Source organism: Triticum urartu, chromosome 7 (genome assembly GCF_003073215.2).
Source record: "Triticum urartu cultivar G1812 chromosome 7, Tu2.1, whole genome shotgun sequence".
Taxonomy (NCBI): Eukaryota; Viridiplantae; Streptophyta; class Magnoliopsida; order Poales; family Poaceae; genus Triticum; species Triticum urartu.
Genome location: NC_053028.1, coordinates 625,528,895 through 625,548,469, shown reverse-complemented (window position 1 = coordinate 625,548,469; position 19,575 = coordinate 625,528,895). Strand labels below are relative to the sequence as shown.

Here is a 19,575-nt window from a genome sequence, read left to right as displayed (position 1 = left end):
CGTCCCGCGGGACTTCTACATCCCATTTTCCTGAGGTCCAAATTTCACCAAGTCTTTCAGCAAAATTATCATATATGCATGTTTGATTGGCTGCAACTTTGTGCATGTTGATCCGATGAGGATGGTTTATATATGAAAGATGTTCTACTCTTTCGTGCTCTTCATGATTGTGCCTATTGAATACATAATAGTGCTCATCTACATGTGTTAGTCTTCGTTGCAAAAGTGCATCCTGATGTTAACTGCTGAAACTGTTAAAAACATTCAAACTTTGATTAACCATTGTATGCATCTGGTTTGGTATATGAAATGTGTTCTTTGATGCCATGCCATTGGTTTCCATGTAGAGTTGTTGTAGCATGTCTCTTTGTTGCTCTCAAGTTTCCATAATGGTAAAAATGTCAACATGTTAACAACATATTCAATTTTGCAAAAATCATATTAATTAATCTATGCGTCATATGAATTTGTGCCAATGGAGTAAGATTTTCATAAATATAAGAAGGGCTATGCTTGTTGTTATGTGCATCCCAAGTTAGCATCATGATATTACTGTTTGCATTCCCAGATTTTCACCGTCTGAGATCTGCTACATCACGGTTGCATATTGTTTTGATAAATTCCATAAAATTGTTGCTCCTATGAATATTCCATGTTGTATGATTTGAGCTCCATGATATGTACTAGCATGATATGCCATTTGATGACATGTTCTAGTACTGTAGCATCTTTGTTTAATGCCCCCAACTTGCCATCATTTAACTTTGCTAATTTAAATGCCTAGTTTTTCACAAAGTCCTAATTTGTAACATAACATTGCATTTTGCCTGGATCATAGTAAATTAAAAATTATGCTTATGAACCTCAACATTAAAGTTGAATTGAAGTATGTTATCTCTACTTTAAGGGAATGTCAAGTTTGTGCCCATCCTTTTCCTGTAGCATCATGTTTTGTTGCTTCCAAGTAGGGATCACACTGTTTTGGGCAGATTGTCATCATAACTTGTGTTGAATGTAATTGTTGAACCGTTGCTCCATATTGATCATGCCCTATATGAAACTTACTTAGAATTGCATGTAGTTTCATAATATATTGTTGCATCCTTGATTTGAGTGTTTGTGGTTGATGTTTGCATGCATTTTGCATTAATTCCATGTTAATCTTGTTTAAATGAGGCGGGAAACAACATATAACAATTTCGGAAACTCCCCATATGCAAATTTAGAATTTTGTACTGATATGATTAAAACACAATGTTATATTTGTTAAATAGCAATTTAAAGTGCACCATGATAATCTACACGTTTTTTCTAATCAAGTTGCATATGTAGATCATTTAATTCAGAGCTACAGTCTAGGAGATATGAGCTAAACAAGCTTAACATGGTATTGATGCAAAATGCATGAAAACATCAACCACAAACACTCAAATCAAGGATACAACATGATATTATGAAACTACATGCAATTATAAGCAAGTTTCATATAGGACGTGATCAAAACGGAGCAACGCTTCAACGATTACATTCACCACAAGTTATAATGACAATCTTCTCAAAATAGTGTGATGCCTACTTGGGAGCAACAAAACATGATGCTATAGAAACAAGATGGGCACAAACTTGACATGAATTTAAATTAAAGATAACATACTTCAATTCATCTTTATGGTAAGGTTCATAAGCATCATTTTTAATTTACCATGATCCATGCAAAATGCAATGTTCTGTTACAAATTAGGACTTTGTGAAAAACTGGGCAATTAGGTGAGCGGAGTTAAAATAAGGGCATGTTGGAGGCATCAAACAAAGATTCCACAGTACTAGAACATGGCATCAAATTGCATGACATGCTAGTATATATCATGGATCTCAAATCATACAATATTACATATTCATAGGAGCAACAGGTTCATGGCATTCATCAAAACAATATGCGACTGTGATATAGCATATCTTAGACTTGGTGAAAATCTGAGAATGCAGATAGTAATATCATGATGCTAACTTGGGATGTACATAACAACAAGCATAGAAATTTTAGTATTTAATAAAAGGACATGAGAATAAAGTATACATGGTAATTCCAACTTATTCCATGGGTACAAATTCATATGATGCATAGATTAATTAATATGAGTTTTGCAGAATGGAACATGTTGTTAACACGTTGATAATTTTGCCATGATGGCAACTTGAGAGCAACAAAGAGACAGGCTACAACAACTCTACATGGCAACCAAGGGCATGGCATCAAATTAAAAATTGCATAGACCAAATCACATCAAGTAACCACATGCATACGAGCTATGGATTAGATGCAATGATCAAGAAATTTTGAATGTTTTTAACAGTTTCAGCGGTTAACATCAGGATGCACTTTTGCAATGAAGATTAACACATGTAGATGAACTCTATTATGCATGCAACATTCACCATCAGAAGAGCACGAATAGTAGAACATCTTTCATATATAAATCACCCTCATAGGATCAACATGCACAAAGTTGCAGTTACTCAAACATGCATATATGATAATTTTGCTAAAAGACTTGGTGAAATTTGGACCTCGGGAAAAATGGGATGAAGAAGTCCTCCGGAACGAGCCGATGCCGTGGGGCCGTTTGGATCGGGGCTCGACGGGAATGTCCGGGAGGCGAGTCCGTAGGCTTCGGCTGTGGTTTGCGCGGGCCGGCCGGTTTTGCACCAGTTCGCATGGACCGATCGTGCCCTGCTGGTTCTTGCCGGACCAGGGCGGCCGGAGGCAGTGCCGGGTCGAGGAGGTCTGGAGGACGGCGCGAGATGGTGACGACGCTGAAGACGGGGTGGCACGGGGCTCCGGTGAGCGGCGGGACGACGGGCAGCAGCGCAGGGCGAAGGAGGATCAGATCCGGGCAGCGCCATCCCAGATCTGCAGGTCTTCGTGGCGGTGGGCGGAGCTCGCGCCCCTTAGGAGTAGCGGGCGGCGGAAGTTGCCAGCGGCTCGGGCGAGGCGAGGTGGCGACGCGGCAAAGCGAGTGGCATGGGGCGACGGGGAGGCGTGAGGAGCCGAGGCTGACAGCAACGGACTCCGGGGGTGCCGCTACGGTGGGTAGTGCGTCGGCGGGGAGGAGCAGCTCGGGCATGGGCAGGATAGGGCAAGCGGCGGGCCATGGCGGCGGGAGGAGGCAGTGCACGACGTGGTGGCTCGAGTTTGGCTACAGGGCGTGGCTGGGTGGCGTCTAAGGGAGTAGGCGGCGATACTTGGCGGTGGGGGATCTGCCGGCGTGGAAAACGAGCCATGGATGGCGGCTACTGAGAAGTGTGACGATGGCTAGGGAGTAGGTTTCTAGAAATGGAAGGGGATCCCTTACTTATATTGCAGCGGCTAGGGTTTAGGGGTGTGAGGATGTTTTCGAGCCATACGATCATGATCGTGCGGCTCTGGTTAGAGGGGGTTAGGGTTAGGTGATGTTGGCTGGTGGGCTGTGTTTAGACGGGCTAGGCTGAGAGAGAGGAGAGAAGAGAGGCCTGGCATTGGTTTCAGAATACCCAAACGTCCCATAAATTAACCAGCTATAGTGCTGATATAGTTTAACGGTTCGGGTATCAAACAGACTCCAGATGTGATGAAATTTTGCAGGCGGTCTACCTACAACATAACAAGACCACTCGCTAACTTTCACCCTATTCCAAGAATATTTTTATCCCACTTAGAAAATAATATATCAGAGGTGCCATGGGCACGTGCGAGTGTGGAAGGTCTAGGAACGGACAACGGAAGGGATGGGAAGAACCGACAACTATGAACGAATGCAAGTTTTGAAAGAATGACCGACATAGACTGTCCGATGCAATGCGAAGATGCGACGATGAATGCAACAAATAAACAAAACACTCAGCAACAATGAAAATAAATGGAAGGCAGCTGGAGCGTTGGTCTCGGGGTGTCACACCCACCCTTAACCGATTTTTCATATGGTGTTGCTAAATCTCAATCAATTGAGACTTCTTTAAGTCTCAGTCGATGCCATATTCATAATACATGGATATCCATGCAAAACTTTCATTTTTACTTTTCTACATGTTATGTCACTCGAGTGAGACATGGTTAAGTCTCGGTCGACTGAGATCTAGCCACATCATTTTTCTTGTTTTTTTCACCCCCTTATTATTTTCATCAAGCCAATCTTTGTTATAGCAATAAATTCATAGTCCATAAATAAATTATTTCTTATGGAAAAACCTGGTACATGTCAGACATTTTTGGTAATCTAATAAAAAACAATAAATTCACAGCCCATAAGCAAATAAATATGAACCATTCTCTTTTATTTGGTAACCCAACAAAACAAATTAATCATGGACACATACCTATTTTATTAGTGTAAGAAAATGGTTGAAAAGTATGTACTTTATAACGCAAACATAATCTTATTTTATCTATTTCCTTTGCATCGAGATTTATCCCATATGGTCCTGTTATTATGTTAAAAAAATATGACCCTCGTGGCAACGCACGTGCACATGCCTGGTAGAGTAAAAAAGTGATAAAAATTAAGAAACAATATAATTTGTGCATTGGATGTGATAATTGAATATATTGAGCCTATTGTATGCATCCGCTTTTGATGACCATGCAGAATTTTTGAAACACCACAAGGATATGCCCCAAAACAAGATCGGTTTCATACTAGCGAAAACATAAAAAAGAAAAGTTGTGGAAAATACTGAAAACAATATGGATCATGATTTTTTTGGATATGATGTTATATCCAAAACAGATTCATGATTTTTTGGATAAAACGATCCATGGCTTGAAGAATCCAAATCTAGTTGTGCTTGTGAATAATACCAAATTAAGATGTGGAGTGACTTAGTCTTGTTTTTCCTCTTTTGTTTCTTGAGTTGTGGATGAGATGTTGGTATAAAATTGCTACTTTGTATGAATAGTGATAAAAACACTAAAAACAAAACTAACTTTTGTACATATTTGCATTTCGGTGTTTCATACTTGGTGGCAACCATGGCCCATAGCCGGTAGAGAAAGATGATGTGGGGATTTTAAATTCCTAGAACATGACAACTTTTTATGGGAATTTTTAGGTGAAATGCAATTCATTTGAAATTTCCTTACATATGGCACCAACGTTTCTTCTCTGCGTGATTTTTTTGGAGGTCTTATTTGTGTTACATGTCTTTTAGGATGTCAATGAACACCTTATCATGTATACCTAAATAGTTGATGCCCACTAACTCCAATTCTCTCAACATGTAAGTATGTCACCACACCATGCCTTTTTCGCGGGGAGCCACCTCACCATGCCAGCATGTGTGAACTAAATAATTGATCTTCACTAACTCTCTCAACATCCAACTATGTCATCTCATCATGCCATCATCATGGGGAAAAGATCTACATTAACATGCACCATGCATGCTACTCATATTTAATAAATATTCTACAACTATAGAATAATCAAATGCAATAAATTATATGTCAGCTTCACATATTGTTAGTCAAAATACCAATGTTTCATACAAACAAATCTCAATGAAATAATTTCAAGCAGTTCCCGGAGCAATGTGTGGGGTATCATCTCTTGTTCATTTGGTTAGTCATACCACACTGTGATGACAACTTCTTCTCCATATTAAAATGCACAGATCAAAACATAGGGTACTTTTCTTGGCTGAGGTGGCAACTAGGACTAGTGATGCGAGATTCGCCCATGATTTAAAGAATGACAAATTATATGATTCTACTTCGTTTACGGGATTTGACATGGGCTACGAGATTAGTTTATAATTTGTGGAATGGAAAATTACAAGTGTATGTGGTAATTTCAATGCCTAGACCACGACAATTCCATGTGTTAGATGATAAGTGCAACTTATGTCCATGTGAATTTTGCAGACATAACACATAAAACTTTTTGTGTGTGGTTTTTGGGGTGTTTTATTCATATTCCATAGTTCTAAGGATGGTAATTAATTCCTGACTTATCTAGTTAGTTTGCTACATGGACATGGCAATTTTTAGGTGATCAAAACATGGTAGGCTTCCCTCCGACAAATGTTTTAGGTTGTTCGCACTTCGTCCGCTCGAGCGTGACACCTGGTTGACCTAGAGGCCCATTTAAATTTAATTTTATTTAAAATTGTCATCAACAAAAAAGACCGTATTTGACATGATCTAATTTATGAATAAAATACCATGCTACTTTATAAAAACTGTCATCTCTCTAATTTTATAATTTAGAATGATTATAATTAAAAGAAGGTTGTATGATCTACAAAATAAAAATTGACATGCTTAACACTAAATCTGTCATCCTGTAGATAAAAAATGGCATGAACAAAAATATAGCCAAAAACCTATAAATATACAAATTTCATGCTCTGAAATTAATAAAAATTGTTGTGCTACTTTATGAAACTACCATCCTCTAGATAATTTTTTTTATCTGGATAAGGCTTGAAATAATATAGTCATTCCGTTAAAAAGGGCATCCTCACAACACTACAAATGCCATGCTCTTTATAATAAAAACTATATCCTCTCAATAATAAAAATGCAATCATATTAATAATAAAAATTTCATCCTATTGTTAATAACGATGTCACACACTTAGTAATAAAACTGTCATGCTATTAAAAATAAAATGACATCCTCTCAATAATAATAAATTGTCATCCTATGAATAAAAAAATTGCTATCCTCTTAAAAATTAAAAAACCATGTTATAAATAAGAAAACTATGATGTGAGGAAATTAAAAAATGGGTGTGCAAGTAATTCCCCTCCGCTTGCTTACCCCTTACGAGAGCAAGCTGTTCACACTAGATCTTCTCACAAGCATGAACCCAAATGATCAGCTAAACATGAAGAATAGACTAAAGCTCGTCGTGGAACTGACATTTAATCCTTTCAGAGAGGAAAACAACACGAGTCCTCTGATTTCAGATGTTGACGGCAATATCAGTCTGAAAAGGGATGTCCCGGATGGTGGTGGGATGCTGTTAGTTTCGGTCGAAAGTGCAGAAGATGTAGAAGGGAAGCGTCATACCAATCCATATGTTGTGGTTCTTTTTAGGGGCGAAAAGATGGAAAACAAGGTTAGCTTTAATCCTGCTACTTCCATGAATTTATTTTATATTATTTTTTAATGATCATTGTCAAACCTAGCAAAGCTGCTTCTTCAGTTCAAACCTATGTGACATATTGCTGTTAGTTCCAGTTTGCAGAAAAGGCTAGTTTACGATGATAAATCACCATCTTAAAACATTCATTATGTTATACTGTAAATAGAACACAATGACAGGCTAATTTAAATATTTAATATTGTACATCAGTTGCCTTCTATAGTAACTACTACATACCATCACTACTAGTAGCAATTTTTACGAGGATTGAGACATATACAGTTCTTGAAAGAAAATGATGGCTTAATATGTTTAGCCAGAGTAGAGCAATTTATCATTATGTAGAGGTGAATGGAATCAGTGCGTTAATTCTTCGGACAGGCACTGCATGTTAACTTGCAGAAACTGAATTGTTATTTTATTTTAGAGAGGGAGGTTGCCAGATTTCTTAGCCAGGTCTCTGTAATCAGTTGTCCATTCTGCAAGTGGAAACTTGGGATAGCAGTGGTAAGTAGTAACTGACAGGTGCTGGGCGGCTGAGCATTGACAGTTGTAAATAACCCTATAAATATGCTAACCATATCTGGATTCATAAGTAGTAGCGTTCAGACTGCAGAGCAGGTTGTAGAATAAGTTCATTGTCATGAAAGACGTGACCAAGTTATGTCCCTGTTGCTGCCAAGTGTCGACAGTTAACTGAGAAAACACACCACATTGCTATTGCTGACTTGTTTGTGCACAACTGTGAATAAAACATTCGGAGTAGACACTGCTTAGACTAAAACAAACTGAAATATTTAGAGGAGTCTGTTCTTAATCAACGAAGTGTCTCCTGAATATAAACTTGCAGTTGATCGACACTGCGCACGGTCCTATGATTTCGGCATGAAAATCTTGCAGTCCATGTCCCAAAACCCACAGATTATATCGCCGGCTACTGACTCATAGTTGTATTTATGTGACTTACTTGCAGGTGATCAGGAAGGCTCAAGATCCGAGGTGGAACGAGGAGTTCCAGTTCGTGGTGGACGAGGCCCCCATGGACGAGAAGATCCAAACGAGATCAGAAGCAGACGCCGGTGGAGCTTCTTTGTGTGTGTTGTTTTGGTTTGCAGGAGTCGCTGGGGCACGTGAACATCAACCTGGTGGACGTGGTGAACAACGAGCGGATCAACGAGAAGTACCACCTCATCAACTCCAGGAACGGCAAGCTACAGCTCGAGATCAAGTGGAACACCGTCTGAACCTCCACTTCCCATACATACATAGGTTTGCCATATACCCTATGGGGCAACAGTCCTTGTGCACCCTGAGAGGTGTTAGTTGTTGTAGCTTTCTGTCCATGTGAAAGAAGTCCACATAATCCCCTGAGGTTTCCGAAACCGGCTAATCCACCCCCTCAACTCTAAAACCGGTTAATTAGCCCCGTGAGGTCTCTAATACCAGCCAGGACACCCCCTAATCCCAATTAGGCTAGTCATAGTGGGAGTAACTTAAGTAGTAACATAGCGCACTTCGAGAAATTTTTGCTTATGTGGCATGTCGTTAATGAGAAGCGGTAACATAATATGTTACTGTAACATAGCGCTTCCCAACACAAGATGAGTCTACAAGCCATTAAATGAAGCTACATATGACACTACTAGTATGTTACTTTGCACTATGAAGATAGTAACTTAGACTAGTGTCATATGCATGACACTAATACTCCGTATAAGTTACTCCCCACTATGACCAGCCTTAGAGTGGTTTTTGCTGGTGGTTTTGCTTGCGTGGCTCTGGACCATTGCCACGTCGGCTTGGTGGAAGGCGCGAAGCGATACGGGGACGCGCGTGAAGTTTTACTCAATCCCCAATCCGGTACGCAATCCCTAGTTCCCCTCTTCCTTCTCCCCTGTTCGCCGCCATGGCCGCCAGATGAGTCCCGTCCTCCTCTGTTCTGTAGTTCTTCCCTTTCCCTGTGTGTCTCCATGGCCGCCCCACCTACGTAATTCCTCCTCCATCGATCCCCCATTCTCCAGCGCCATGGACGAGGACCGCCCTCGTCATGGCTCAATGGAGCAGCGGCTGCTTGTCTTGGAGTTCCTGTTTGACTCGTGGTCTAGCCACAGCGGGCCGCCGATCCCCTATTGTTCTTGTTCATCTCTTCCTGTTCTTCAGGTAAGAAGTGGATGCTGGTTTCGTCAGAAAAGAAAAATGGATGTTGGTATGGCACTTGATGTGATCACTGGTGCCGAAACTATTGTTTCACGTTTAAAAATATTTCAGGCTATTTCATGTTCTACACAAAAGGACAGAAACTTAGCCCACTGGAATTTGATGCAACAAGTTTCAGAAAAATGCAAGTTGTTCCCGGGGAAGAAGAATATGACCAAAGTACCAGACGTGCAAACACAGGCGGTCAGTGAACATGTCTTTTATATTGGATCTATTTTCGTGAAGTTTCCATCAGCAATCGAACCCGAGGAAGAAGCGATCAAGCCAACGTTTAGAACGCCACCATGCAGTTGGTTTTTCGTTGGAAAGAATTCCGCTCCAAGTTCTTGTGTGACAACGTGAGAGTCAAGTTTTTCTTTTATCCAGTAGTACTAGTTTCGTTATCTTTTCTTTGAGTCCAGGTTCTTACGTGATCAATCTTGCCGGTTAGTTTTTTTTCTGAAACTCATCACCCCTTTTTATTAGCTAGTAATTAAAACATTGTTTTTTACAAGCAAGGGCATGATGGCATCCGGTGCCTCATCAAACCAGGAACTAGGGGAAGAAAATTTACAGATTCTAGCTAGCTCATCAGCCACAGCATTAGCTTCCCTATGGCAATGCTCATAACGCACGCATGTGAAATCCTTTGCCATGTGGAAACAATCATCCAAAATTGCAGCAGAGGAGCCTGACGTATTCCCCCCATCTTGCATAGCCAAAATTACGTCTGAACTGTCAGAGTTAACAATCACCTTTGAACAGCCAACCGATGTTGTTAGATTTAAACCAAACCGGAGTGCTAGAGCTTCTGCCATGAACACATCTGTACAGGCCCCAGCTACATTGTCACTTGCTGCCAAAAACAACCCCTTACAATCACGCAAAACAGCACCCACGGTTCCTTGAAGTGAATCAGCATCAAACGAGGCATCGACGTTTAGTTTGACATATCCTGTTGGCGGTCTCTGCCATGGGTTTCTTTTTTCTTTTGCAGAACTAGTAGCAGCCGCCGAGAAGTTCTCAGCAAGGGCACGGATAGATAGAACAATTTGGTTTGGTTGTTGAGTATGTTCCCCATGAACCAGCTTCCTCCTTTCCCACCAAAAGAACCAGCATGCGATAGCAATGATCAAAGGTCCTTTTTCTTGCCCTAGAACCATTGTCTTATTTGTAGGAACAGATAACTAATATTCAAGAACAGCTTCTCCTGCTCGGTGACAGCGCATCCCCGCTCAATCACCTCCTAGAGACCCAGCATATACCATACTTGCTTTGCTTTTGGGCATAAAAAGAGCATGTGCTTAACACTTTCAGCTTCTTCGCAAGCAGGACACTTCATGGATAGTTTCATATGCCGATCTGCTAAGTTTACACGGCAAGGAAGCGTGTCGTGTAGAGTTCTCTAGAGAAAGATCTTTATCTTAGCTGGACATGGAAGTTTCCAAATGAAATCCCATATCGGGTTTGAAGCTGCAGCACTTGGACTGTTTCCTCTTTCCACTTTACTTTCATAACAGTTTTTCCACACCTCTAGGTAAGCCAATTTCACCGAGAAGATACCATGCTTGGAGGGATGCCATGCCAAGAAATTAAGCATGTCAAAAGATGGGAGAGGAATATTCAGGATCCTCTCAGCGTCCGCCGGCCAAAAAGTTTGCTTAATCAGCTGTACATCCCATTGTCCCGTTGTTGGATCAATTAGATCTGAGACTTTAGTTAGTAACTGATTACCTCTCACAGTAATGGGCAGCCTTGAAGGAGACTGAGGGATCCAAGCATCAGTCCACATATTTACCTTCTGTCCGTCTCCGATACGCCAAATATGCCCAAGTTTGAGTGTTTTGACACCCTCCATTATACTTTGCCAAGTATAGGAGGCCTTCTTCTTTAGAGTAGCATTTAACAGATCCCCATCAGGGTAATATTTGGCTCGAAGAATTGTTGCACATAATGACTCGGTGCATCCAATAAACGCCATGCTTGTTTTGCTAGTAGCGCTAGATTAAAGCAATGGATGTCCCTAAATCCCATTCCACCTTCTTTCTTGGGAACACACATTTTCCACCAGGCGAACCAGTGCATTCTCTTGTGGTTGGCGTCGTCACCCCACCAGAATTGCGCCATCGCGTCTGTTATTCCCTTACATATTTTTTTAGGGATTTTAAAGACGGGCATTGCATATGATGGTATTGCCTGAGCAGCCGATTTGAGAAGTACCTCTTTCCCTCCCGACGATAAAATTTTCTCTTTCCATCCCATCAGTCTCTCCACAATTCTATCAATCAGATAGTTGAACTTGTCACTCCTATCAAGTCCCACTATTGCGGGGAGCCCCAAATATTTGTCATTGATCGTTTCAGTCATAATTTCCAAAGTAACACAGATTTGTGCTCTACTTTCAACCGGGGTACTTGGACTGAAGAAAATATTAGATTTTTCCACACTTACTTTCTGTCCAGATGCCGAGCAATATGCGTCAAGTATAGCCTTTAAAGTATTAGCATTCTGGTTATTAGCCTTCATAAGGATAAGTGAGTCATCTGCAAATAGGAGGTTTGTCACAGCAGGAGCATCACGACATAATTTAACTCCTTCCAGTGCTCCTGTTGCTTCAGCATGTGTTAACAGGGCTGTCAAACCTTCAGTGCATAATAAGAACAAGTAGGGGGAGAGGGGGTCCCCCTGCCTAAGGCCCCTTGATGGCTTAAAACATTCAGTCTCCTCCGAGTTAAACCGTACACTATATTGCACTGAAGACACACATTGCATTATCAGCTTCACCCAACTTACATCAAAGCCTAGCTTCAATAAAATAGCTTCCAGAAAGACCCATTCAACACGATCATATGCCTTGTGCATGTCAAGTTTTACCGCACACCATCCATCCTTTCCCCTCTTTTTATTCTTTATTGTGTGGAGACTCTCATAGACAATGAGAACATTGTTAGTTATAAGCCTACCAGGGACAAAAGCACTTTGAGTAGGAGATATAATTTCTGGAAGTAATGGTTTCAGCCGAGCCGCAATCATTTTTGAGATGACCTTATACACAACATTACATAAACTGATCGGACGAAATTGTGTGACCTTCTCTGGGGAATTTGTTTTAGGGATCATGACTATAACAGTATCATTCCAACCTGAAGGTATTGTGCATGTACTAATGGCCTGTAACACCTCCTCCACTAGATCATCACCAAGCATCGGCCATAATCTTTTATAAAAGATAGAATGGAGTCCATCTGGCCCTGGGGCTTTGAAGTCCCCTATATCAAAGAGAGCTTTACAAACTTCCTCGCTCGAGAAGGGTGCTGTCAGCGTGACATTCATCTCATTGGTAACCCTGCGCTGCACCTTAGAGAGAACTTGAGAGTCTGCATCAACCACTTCAGAACTAAACAAGTTAGAAAAATACTCAAGTATTAGAGCATTCAACTCGTCTGTTCCTTCTCCCCATACACCATTGTCGTCCATTAATTTTTTTTATTTGATTACGCTTCTTTCTTGCCGTAGCAGCTCTATGAAAAAAGGCCGTATTTTTGTCTTCATGCAGTAGCCAATTCATCCTTCCTCTTTGGATCCAGTACATCTCCTCCTGGTCCAGTAGGTTTTCAATAAGAACTTGAACTTCCTTTAGCCACGCGCGACTTTCAGAACTCTTGCCGGTTAGTTAATTAGATAAGCTTTGTTTATAGTTTAAAAGTTTAAAACAAGGAAAAAGAGATAGAGTCCGGATGGAAGTTAGCTAGCACCTGGGTCGGTTCGACCAGATATTGAACTATGTTGTGTCTTTATTCACATTTGTTAATTTCTGAAACATCTCATATTATCAAATGGACATGTAAAAAATCATATTTACAAGCACCGGCTGCTCGTGCATGCTGTAAATTAGCGTGTCTGCTGGAGCTACTCATGCGCGCCATCTTTTGCGGCGGCCATTGAAGCCAGCGCCCTAATGTGCGCAAAAAAGTGCTATTTCGACACTGTAAAAAAGTTTTAGCGCGGTTGCACACCTGTTGGAGATGCTCTTATATTTCAACTCGCATCGTACGCAGTACCATGGTAGTTGCTCGACTTCATAGAATACTTCAAAAATGACCTGATAGTGGCAGAAACCATTGGGCTGTGAAATAATATATCGCTCTTGTATAAGTAGACAGAAACTTACGCTGTATAGCGGCGCAGAGTGCAGAGTGACATGCCGTGTTTGCAGTAGGCAGCCATTGAAGTGCAACACAAAGCATGCCCAGACCAGGAATGGACACAACGTATACAACTCTGAAGATACAGAAAACAGCCCTTTCAGGGAAACGGTATTACAGGCAGAGTACATCCCTAAGAGATCTACTATGGAACGAACAACAAAACCAAAAGTAAGCTCCAGCCTAACTTCTTTCAAAGCGGTGATGGGTGTTGCTGGCGAATCTTGACGAAGACGAGCCGTGTTTTCTCGCACTTGGTGAATATTGCGAGTTGTGCCATGAAAAATCTTGTCCTTGAGGAGTAGAATAGTCACCGCCAGAGGAGCGATGGTGGTGATTATTGTAGGGCTTCTTAGGAGTAGATTGGGAGTCCCACCCATTTCCTTTGTACTTCTTGGATGGAAGATCGTCATGGTCCTCAGGAATCCAACCACCCCTAGCTCTGGATTTACCACGAGGTGTCTCCCATCTATCCTCGAATAGGGGGCTTTTTCTTTTGTGAGATCCATGAGGAGCTGATCTAGGGCCAGAGTCATTTTTCCATTTGTCCTTTCTACGACTATGCGACGACAACTCGCCTTTGAACCGGCCGGGCTGCAAAAATAATAACGTACACAAGATAAATACCCAAGCCATTCTTTATCAGCAGAGGAAATCATGAGATGCTTACCTTAGCACTATTTGTGCAGCCACGTGCGAAGTGACCATCTTCGCCACATTTGTAGCACAAGGTCGGAGTTGTCGCAACACTTGTCTCCCTACGTTGCTTGGCACATCCCTATGACCAAATGTTGGTTACTAGTCAACTGGCTTGAAAAGCAACAGATAGACACAGAAGGATAGAAAAATTAAAACTTACCAAACCAGTATGACCAGATTGGGCACAGTTATAACAAGTAACTTCTTTTGAACAACTATCAGAGAAGTCGGTGCAACAGAGGTGACCATTCTGGTTACACACATAGCATTTTATTTCCTGCATTGTCCAGCAAGATGGATGGTGAGGGAGAAAGCAAATTTGCAATTTCATGACTAGACTTCAGCAAATAATTTATATTGTATTGCGTATTACTAAGTGGAAAAAACTTATATATGCAGATCCAGGAACTGGATTAGTATAGAAAATGGTAGGAAAAGCCTACCAGAAAAACGACCTGATTCATCAAATTTAACATAATTTATGAGCCCGCACAGTAAACAGGATTAACAAGTGTATCCTACCAATATAATCAACAAGCTCATGGCACAATACACTTATAAGACTTTTTCTTCAGATAAAAGTTTTGGGAAAAGTGTATCTTTCAGGCTGTCATAACCTTATTCAGAAACCAAAACAGAGCAGCACTTTGTTTCTTTTGTAGCTATAAAGAGGCAAGTAACCAACATACGAACACCTCATCTGCGGCAGCAAGACGAAAACTTGGAGAAGACAATAACGGCCAAAGAGAACTCACCTTGACATCATCTGGTGGATAATCATTGGAACATCCAAACATATCGTGGCCGGTTTCTCCGCATCTCAAACACAATGTGGTGTACTGCTGAGTATTCTTTGTGTGCTTATCAGGGCAATCTTTTGCCATATGACCTCCTTTTTTGCAGATGAAACACTCTTGACCCTACAAAAAGAATTAAGAGATATTTGATTACTGGCAATGACAACCACTGGCAAGAAGCATTTGTAGATCAACGCTATTTAGCATGTGAGCCCAAAATAATCTACACGTGCAACCCCCAAGCACAGACAATACAAACAATACAGACAACACTACTGGAATATCTGCATGCCAAAAGAAATTTGCAAGTATTCAGATTTAACCAAAATGAGATCATAAGTTATGAATATGCATGCATGCATGATCAGTCTCAAAGGAATATCTCTCCAAAGAAATCACAGTCATAAAACACGGATATCACTCCCATTCAAATAGTATTACAAGTACAACACATGAACAGTGAACGAATAGATCTGGAAAGCGCAAACTACTTGGAGCAAAAATGCAAAATATGAACTTGCATGATGGGTAGAAATGAGTTGTTGTTTAAATTAGGATTAACTGGAGAGTGGATTTGAACAGAACACATTCTGCCAATGTTTTTGGCTTTTTATATCTAATGTTGAAAATGGGTACGATCAAGTGTCCTACAATTTGTCGACTAAATTATATTGAATGACAAAGTTAATCAAGGTCTAAGCAAGGAAACAACCTCTGCCAAAGGAAACCATATACAGTGAGCTCATCAAGGGTATGAGTGGACATACCCAAGTCACGGAGCGATAATTCGTCCGAGCTAGAGAGACCAACCTGCGTGCACTGCTTCGCATTGTGTCCGAACAATCCACAAACGAAGCAAGGCTTCTTCCGCTTCTCCATTGGGCAGTTCACAGCTACATGACCTTCCTCACCACAGTTAAAGCAAGTCTCCAATATAGTTTCCCCAGGATCGAAGTATCTTGGTATACGCTGGCCATAAGCAGAAGCAACATAACTATCAGCTTACCACAGTTACCCATGTACAGGGAAATTCACTGCAAGGAAAAATTCACTTGGCACTTACAAGAAGCTTCCGCAGAACTGTGTTGTCGGATACAGGGGCATCAACGCCATTTTCAGTGGGCACTGATTCCACTGTCCCAGTTTGTCCCTCCTGGGCGCCAGCAACCTGAGGCTGAAAGAGAAAAATACATTCATCAACTACAGCTCCAGGAAGACTATCATATTGTTCCCAACAAAGGAACATCAAACACAGATGTCGATCCACTAATAAGATAAAATCAGCTGTTCTACACAAGCCAAGGTTTTCAATACACTATTCAGTTCACGAATGTTTTAGCGTGCACATGTTTTACTTACTGTTAACGGATAAAAAGAAAAACACTGTATCACTTTGATTTGTATGAGACCAAAAGTATGTGCCTTCTGTGTAGGAAAGAACAGCATACTGCCTTTTATACCGTTTCCAAAGAAGGAAATTGATAGTAGTACCGACCATTGACTCCTGGTAAAGCACAGTTAACCAAACGATCGTAGCAATAAGGCAGCAAGCAAAGAAGAATGCTCCCCTAGATCCAAACGTTGAAAAGGCAAGCTTCCAGTGCGCTCACACTTGAGGCAGTTGAACCACATACAAAGCTTCCAATTCAAGGTGATTCTACACGACATTGCTACTGAAGCCTCTATAAAAATCCTGTGTGCGTTCGATTCTTCGATTGCAAAAGTAAACACGTAAAATAGTAGTGCGTAATCATGAGCTGAGCGTGGGCCAGGAGCAATTACCTCCTCCTTGTCGGCGGCGGCGGCGGCGGCGGCGTCCTCCTTGCGCTGCTTCTTCCTCCTCTCCTTGCGGCGCTGCTTCTTCTTCTTCTTGTCCTTCCTCCTGCTGGGGTCGGCCTCGCCGAGCTCCACCACGGCGTCCTCGTCCACCTCCTCGTCGGAGGACAGGGGGAGCACCTCGGCGAGCCCGGGCTGGCCTCCCGCGGCCCCGCGCCGCCGCGCCCGCGCGACGATCTCGAGGGTGAGGTCCTCGTTGCCCGCCTCGTCCTCGTCGTCGCTGGGGGGCGCGCGGGGCCGCGCGGGAGAGGGCGAGCCGGCGTCGTCCAGATCCGGGTCGCGCCGCGCCTTCGAGCGCCAGCGCTGCGCCATCGCCGTCGGCGTCGGCGGCGCGGAGGCGGGGAGGGGGAGAGGGAGCGAACCCTAGCTAGCGTGGTGCGGCGGGGCAAGGTGGCGCGTCCCTCGCGGGAGGCGGAATATTCCGGTCCAACGGTTGGGTGGGCCGCGGCGTCGAGGGGGGAAGACGGCGGCCGGCAGCAGGTCGCGCGGGTGGGGTGTGGCGGGCCGGCGGCTAGGGCTTTTTTTTAGGAAGTGTGGCGGCTAGGTTTAGATTGGGGGAAGCGGTTTGTGTGTCCAGGTGCGCCTGCGCGCTGCGCTGGCTTGCTCCGGTTGTGTGGGCCGAGAGAGGCCGGTGGGCTGTTGGTGGCCTGCTGGGCTGCTAGGCCTACGCGGGATGGGCCAGCCGCTAACTCCTATTCAGCGCTTTAAACGCCCGTTAAAGGACATTATGAAGCAGGGTCTGGTCAAGCAAATACTCGCTCACCCCTCAAAAAAAAAAAAGCAAATACTCGCTCCGTTCTGAATTACTTGTCTTAGATTTGTCTAAATACGGAGGTATCTAGCACTAAAATGAGTCTAGATACATCCGTATCTAGACAAATCCAAGACAAGTAATTCGGAACGGAGGAAGTAGGTGATGGGACTTCGATGGCGAAATGGAGCAATAACTGGATCCCTAGAACAGAGCTAATGAGGCCACTTGTGTCTAGAGTGGCAAACTCACCTCAACTAGTTGTTGAACTAATTGATTCAGGTAATGCACGATGGAATATGGAGACTTGCGCATCAATCTATACAAACGAAAGATGTCAGAATGCATGGGAATATGGCTACGAGTTGCACATGTGCTATCTGTGGAACTCCGGACTTATGGAAGCATAGCCTGATGGAGTGTACGACTGCTCGATGTGTTTGGTCATTGGTTGACCAGGAGCTAATTGATGAATTAATGATCAATACCGAACAGAATGCAAAGAGGTGGTTATTTACTGTGATTGGGCAACTTTCCCATGAGAAGTTTATCAAGGTAGCAGTCACCCTTTGGGCCATATGGCGGGCGAGACGAGAGCTGATTCACGAAGGAATAAATCAAAGCCCTCCGTCGACATATATGTTCATTACCCATTTCATCTCAGAGTTGAAAGAGGGTCAGCAGCAAACACAGAACCAGGTGATTAATCCGGTGATTGCAGCCCCGAGGAGATGGATTCTGGCTATTGTAGGGTACACCAAGATCAATGTCAATGCCTTTGTTTCACGTGGAGTTGGTGCAGTTGCGGCTGTGTGCAGGAACAACAATGGAGGATACCTTGGATCTTCTGTGTATGTCATTCGAAGGTTGACAGATCCGCCTACACTTGAAGCTATTGCATGGAGGGAAGGTTTATCTCTTGTGGAAGATCTGGGGCTCCAAAATTTGGTGATTGCATCTGATTGTCAAACGGTGGTGAAGCATATCAAAGATAGATTGGGAGGAAACTACAGTGGTGAAGCATATCAAAGATAGATGGGAAGGAAACTATGGTGGAGTAGTGAAAGAAACAGTTTCTTGGAAAACTTCATTTAATTCCTACAGTTTTAAATTCGAATCTAGAGGCTCAAATGTTGAGCCTCATAATCTAGCTAGGCATGCTGTAAAGTTGGATCATGGCCGCCACATTTGGTTGGGGCTACCACATGACATTGATGTAATACCAGTAGCAATACCGACTAATAAATAAAGCCTAGCAGATTTGCTCAAAAAAAATTGAGGTTAACGAGTAACCTTCAACGGTCATTTTTGGTGGCCTTAAAGCGTGTCAAGTGATGCGTCCATCCATCGCCACATGTCATGTGGTGGCCATACCCTCTAGATTTCACGTTTTTTCCTGTACGCGTTGTTAGGTTTTAGATGAGTTTTTTGGAGGGGGTTTTGGCTTTTCGGTCTATGCCTAGTTTTTCCTGTATTTTGGAGAAAAAACATGATTTTTTTTGTGAGAAAAAAATTATGCTTTCACAGGAAGCACATATTTGCTTTTTGTGGGGACACAGATTTGCTTTCATAAGTTGTGCTTCTCGGAAATGAAAGAAAATCCAGGATTTTTGTGTACTTCCATGAGAGAGTAGAAATTTTCTGCTTGTGGAGGAGCATCTTTGTTTCCGCCAGAATCACAAATGTGCTTCTCGGAAAGGGATAAAAATTATGATATTTGTTTTGCATGAATTTTTTTGGCTCGTCGTGAGATTTTTTTTTGCTTCCACAAGAAGCACAACATAGCTTTTCTGGAGGTTGTGCTTCTCGGAAAGGGAAAATTTGGTGGAAAAATTGTGCGGATTTTTTTTGTGTTTCTAGGAGAAGCGCATATTCGCTTATATGGACACACATATTTGTTCCCGAGAGTTGTGATTATCAGAAAGAGAAAAAAAAATGGTGATTTTCCATTTTGCATGGATTTTTT

General features: G+C 42.3%; 1 protein-coding gene across 1 annotated transcript; it reads right to left on the bottom strand.

Moving 5' to 3' along the window:
• Positions 1-13,450: 13,450 nt before the first annotated feature.
• Positions 13,451-17,377, bottom strand: LOC125521282 (zinc finger CCHC domain-containing protein 7-like). The gene is made up of 7 exons (XM_048686346.1): positions 16,805-17,377; positions 16,086-16,196; positions 15,833-15,991; positions 14,981-15,145; positions 14,386-14,502; positions 14,197-14,304; positions 13,451-14,120 (listed from the first exon to the last, which is right to left on the bottom strand). The coding sequence occupies exons 1-7, from the start codon at positions 17,168-17,170 to the stop codon at positions 13,710-13,712; spliced, it is 1,437 nt and encodes a 478-aa protein (XP_048542303.1). The 5' UTR covers positions 17,171-17,377; the 3' UTR covers positions 13,451-13,709.
• Positions 17,378-19,575: the final 2,198 nt, after the last annotated feature.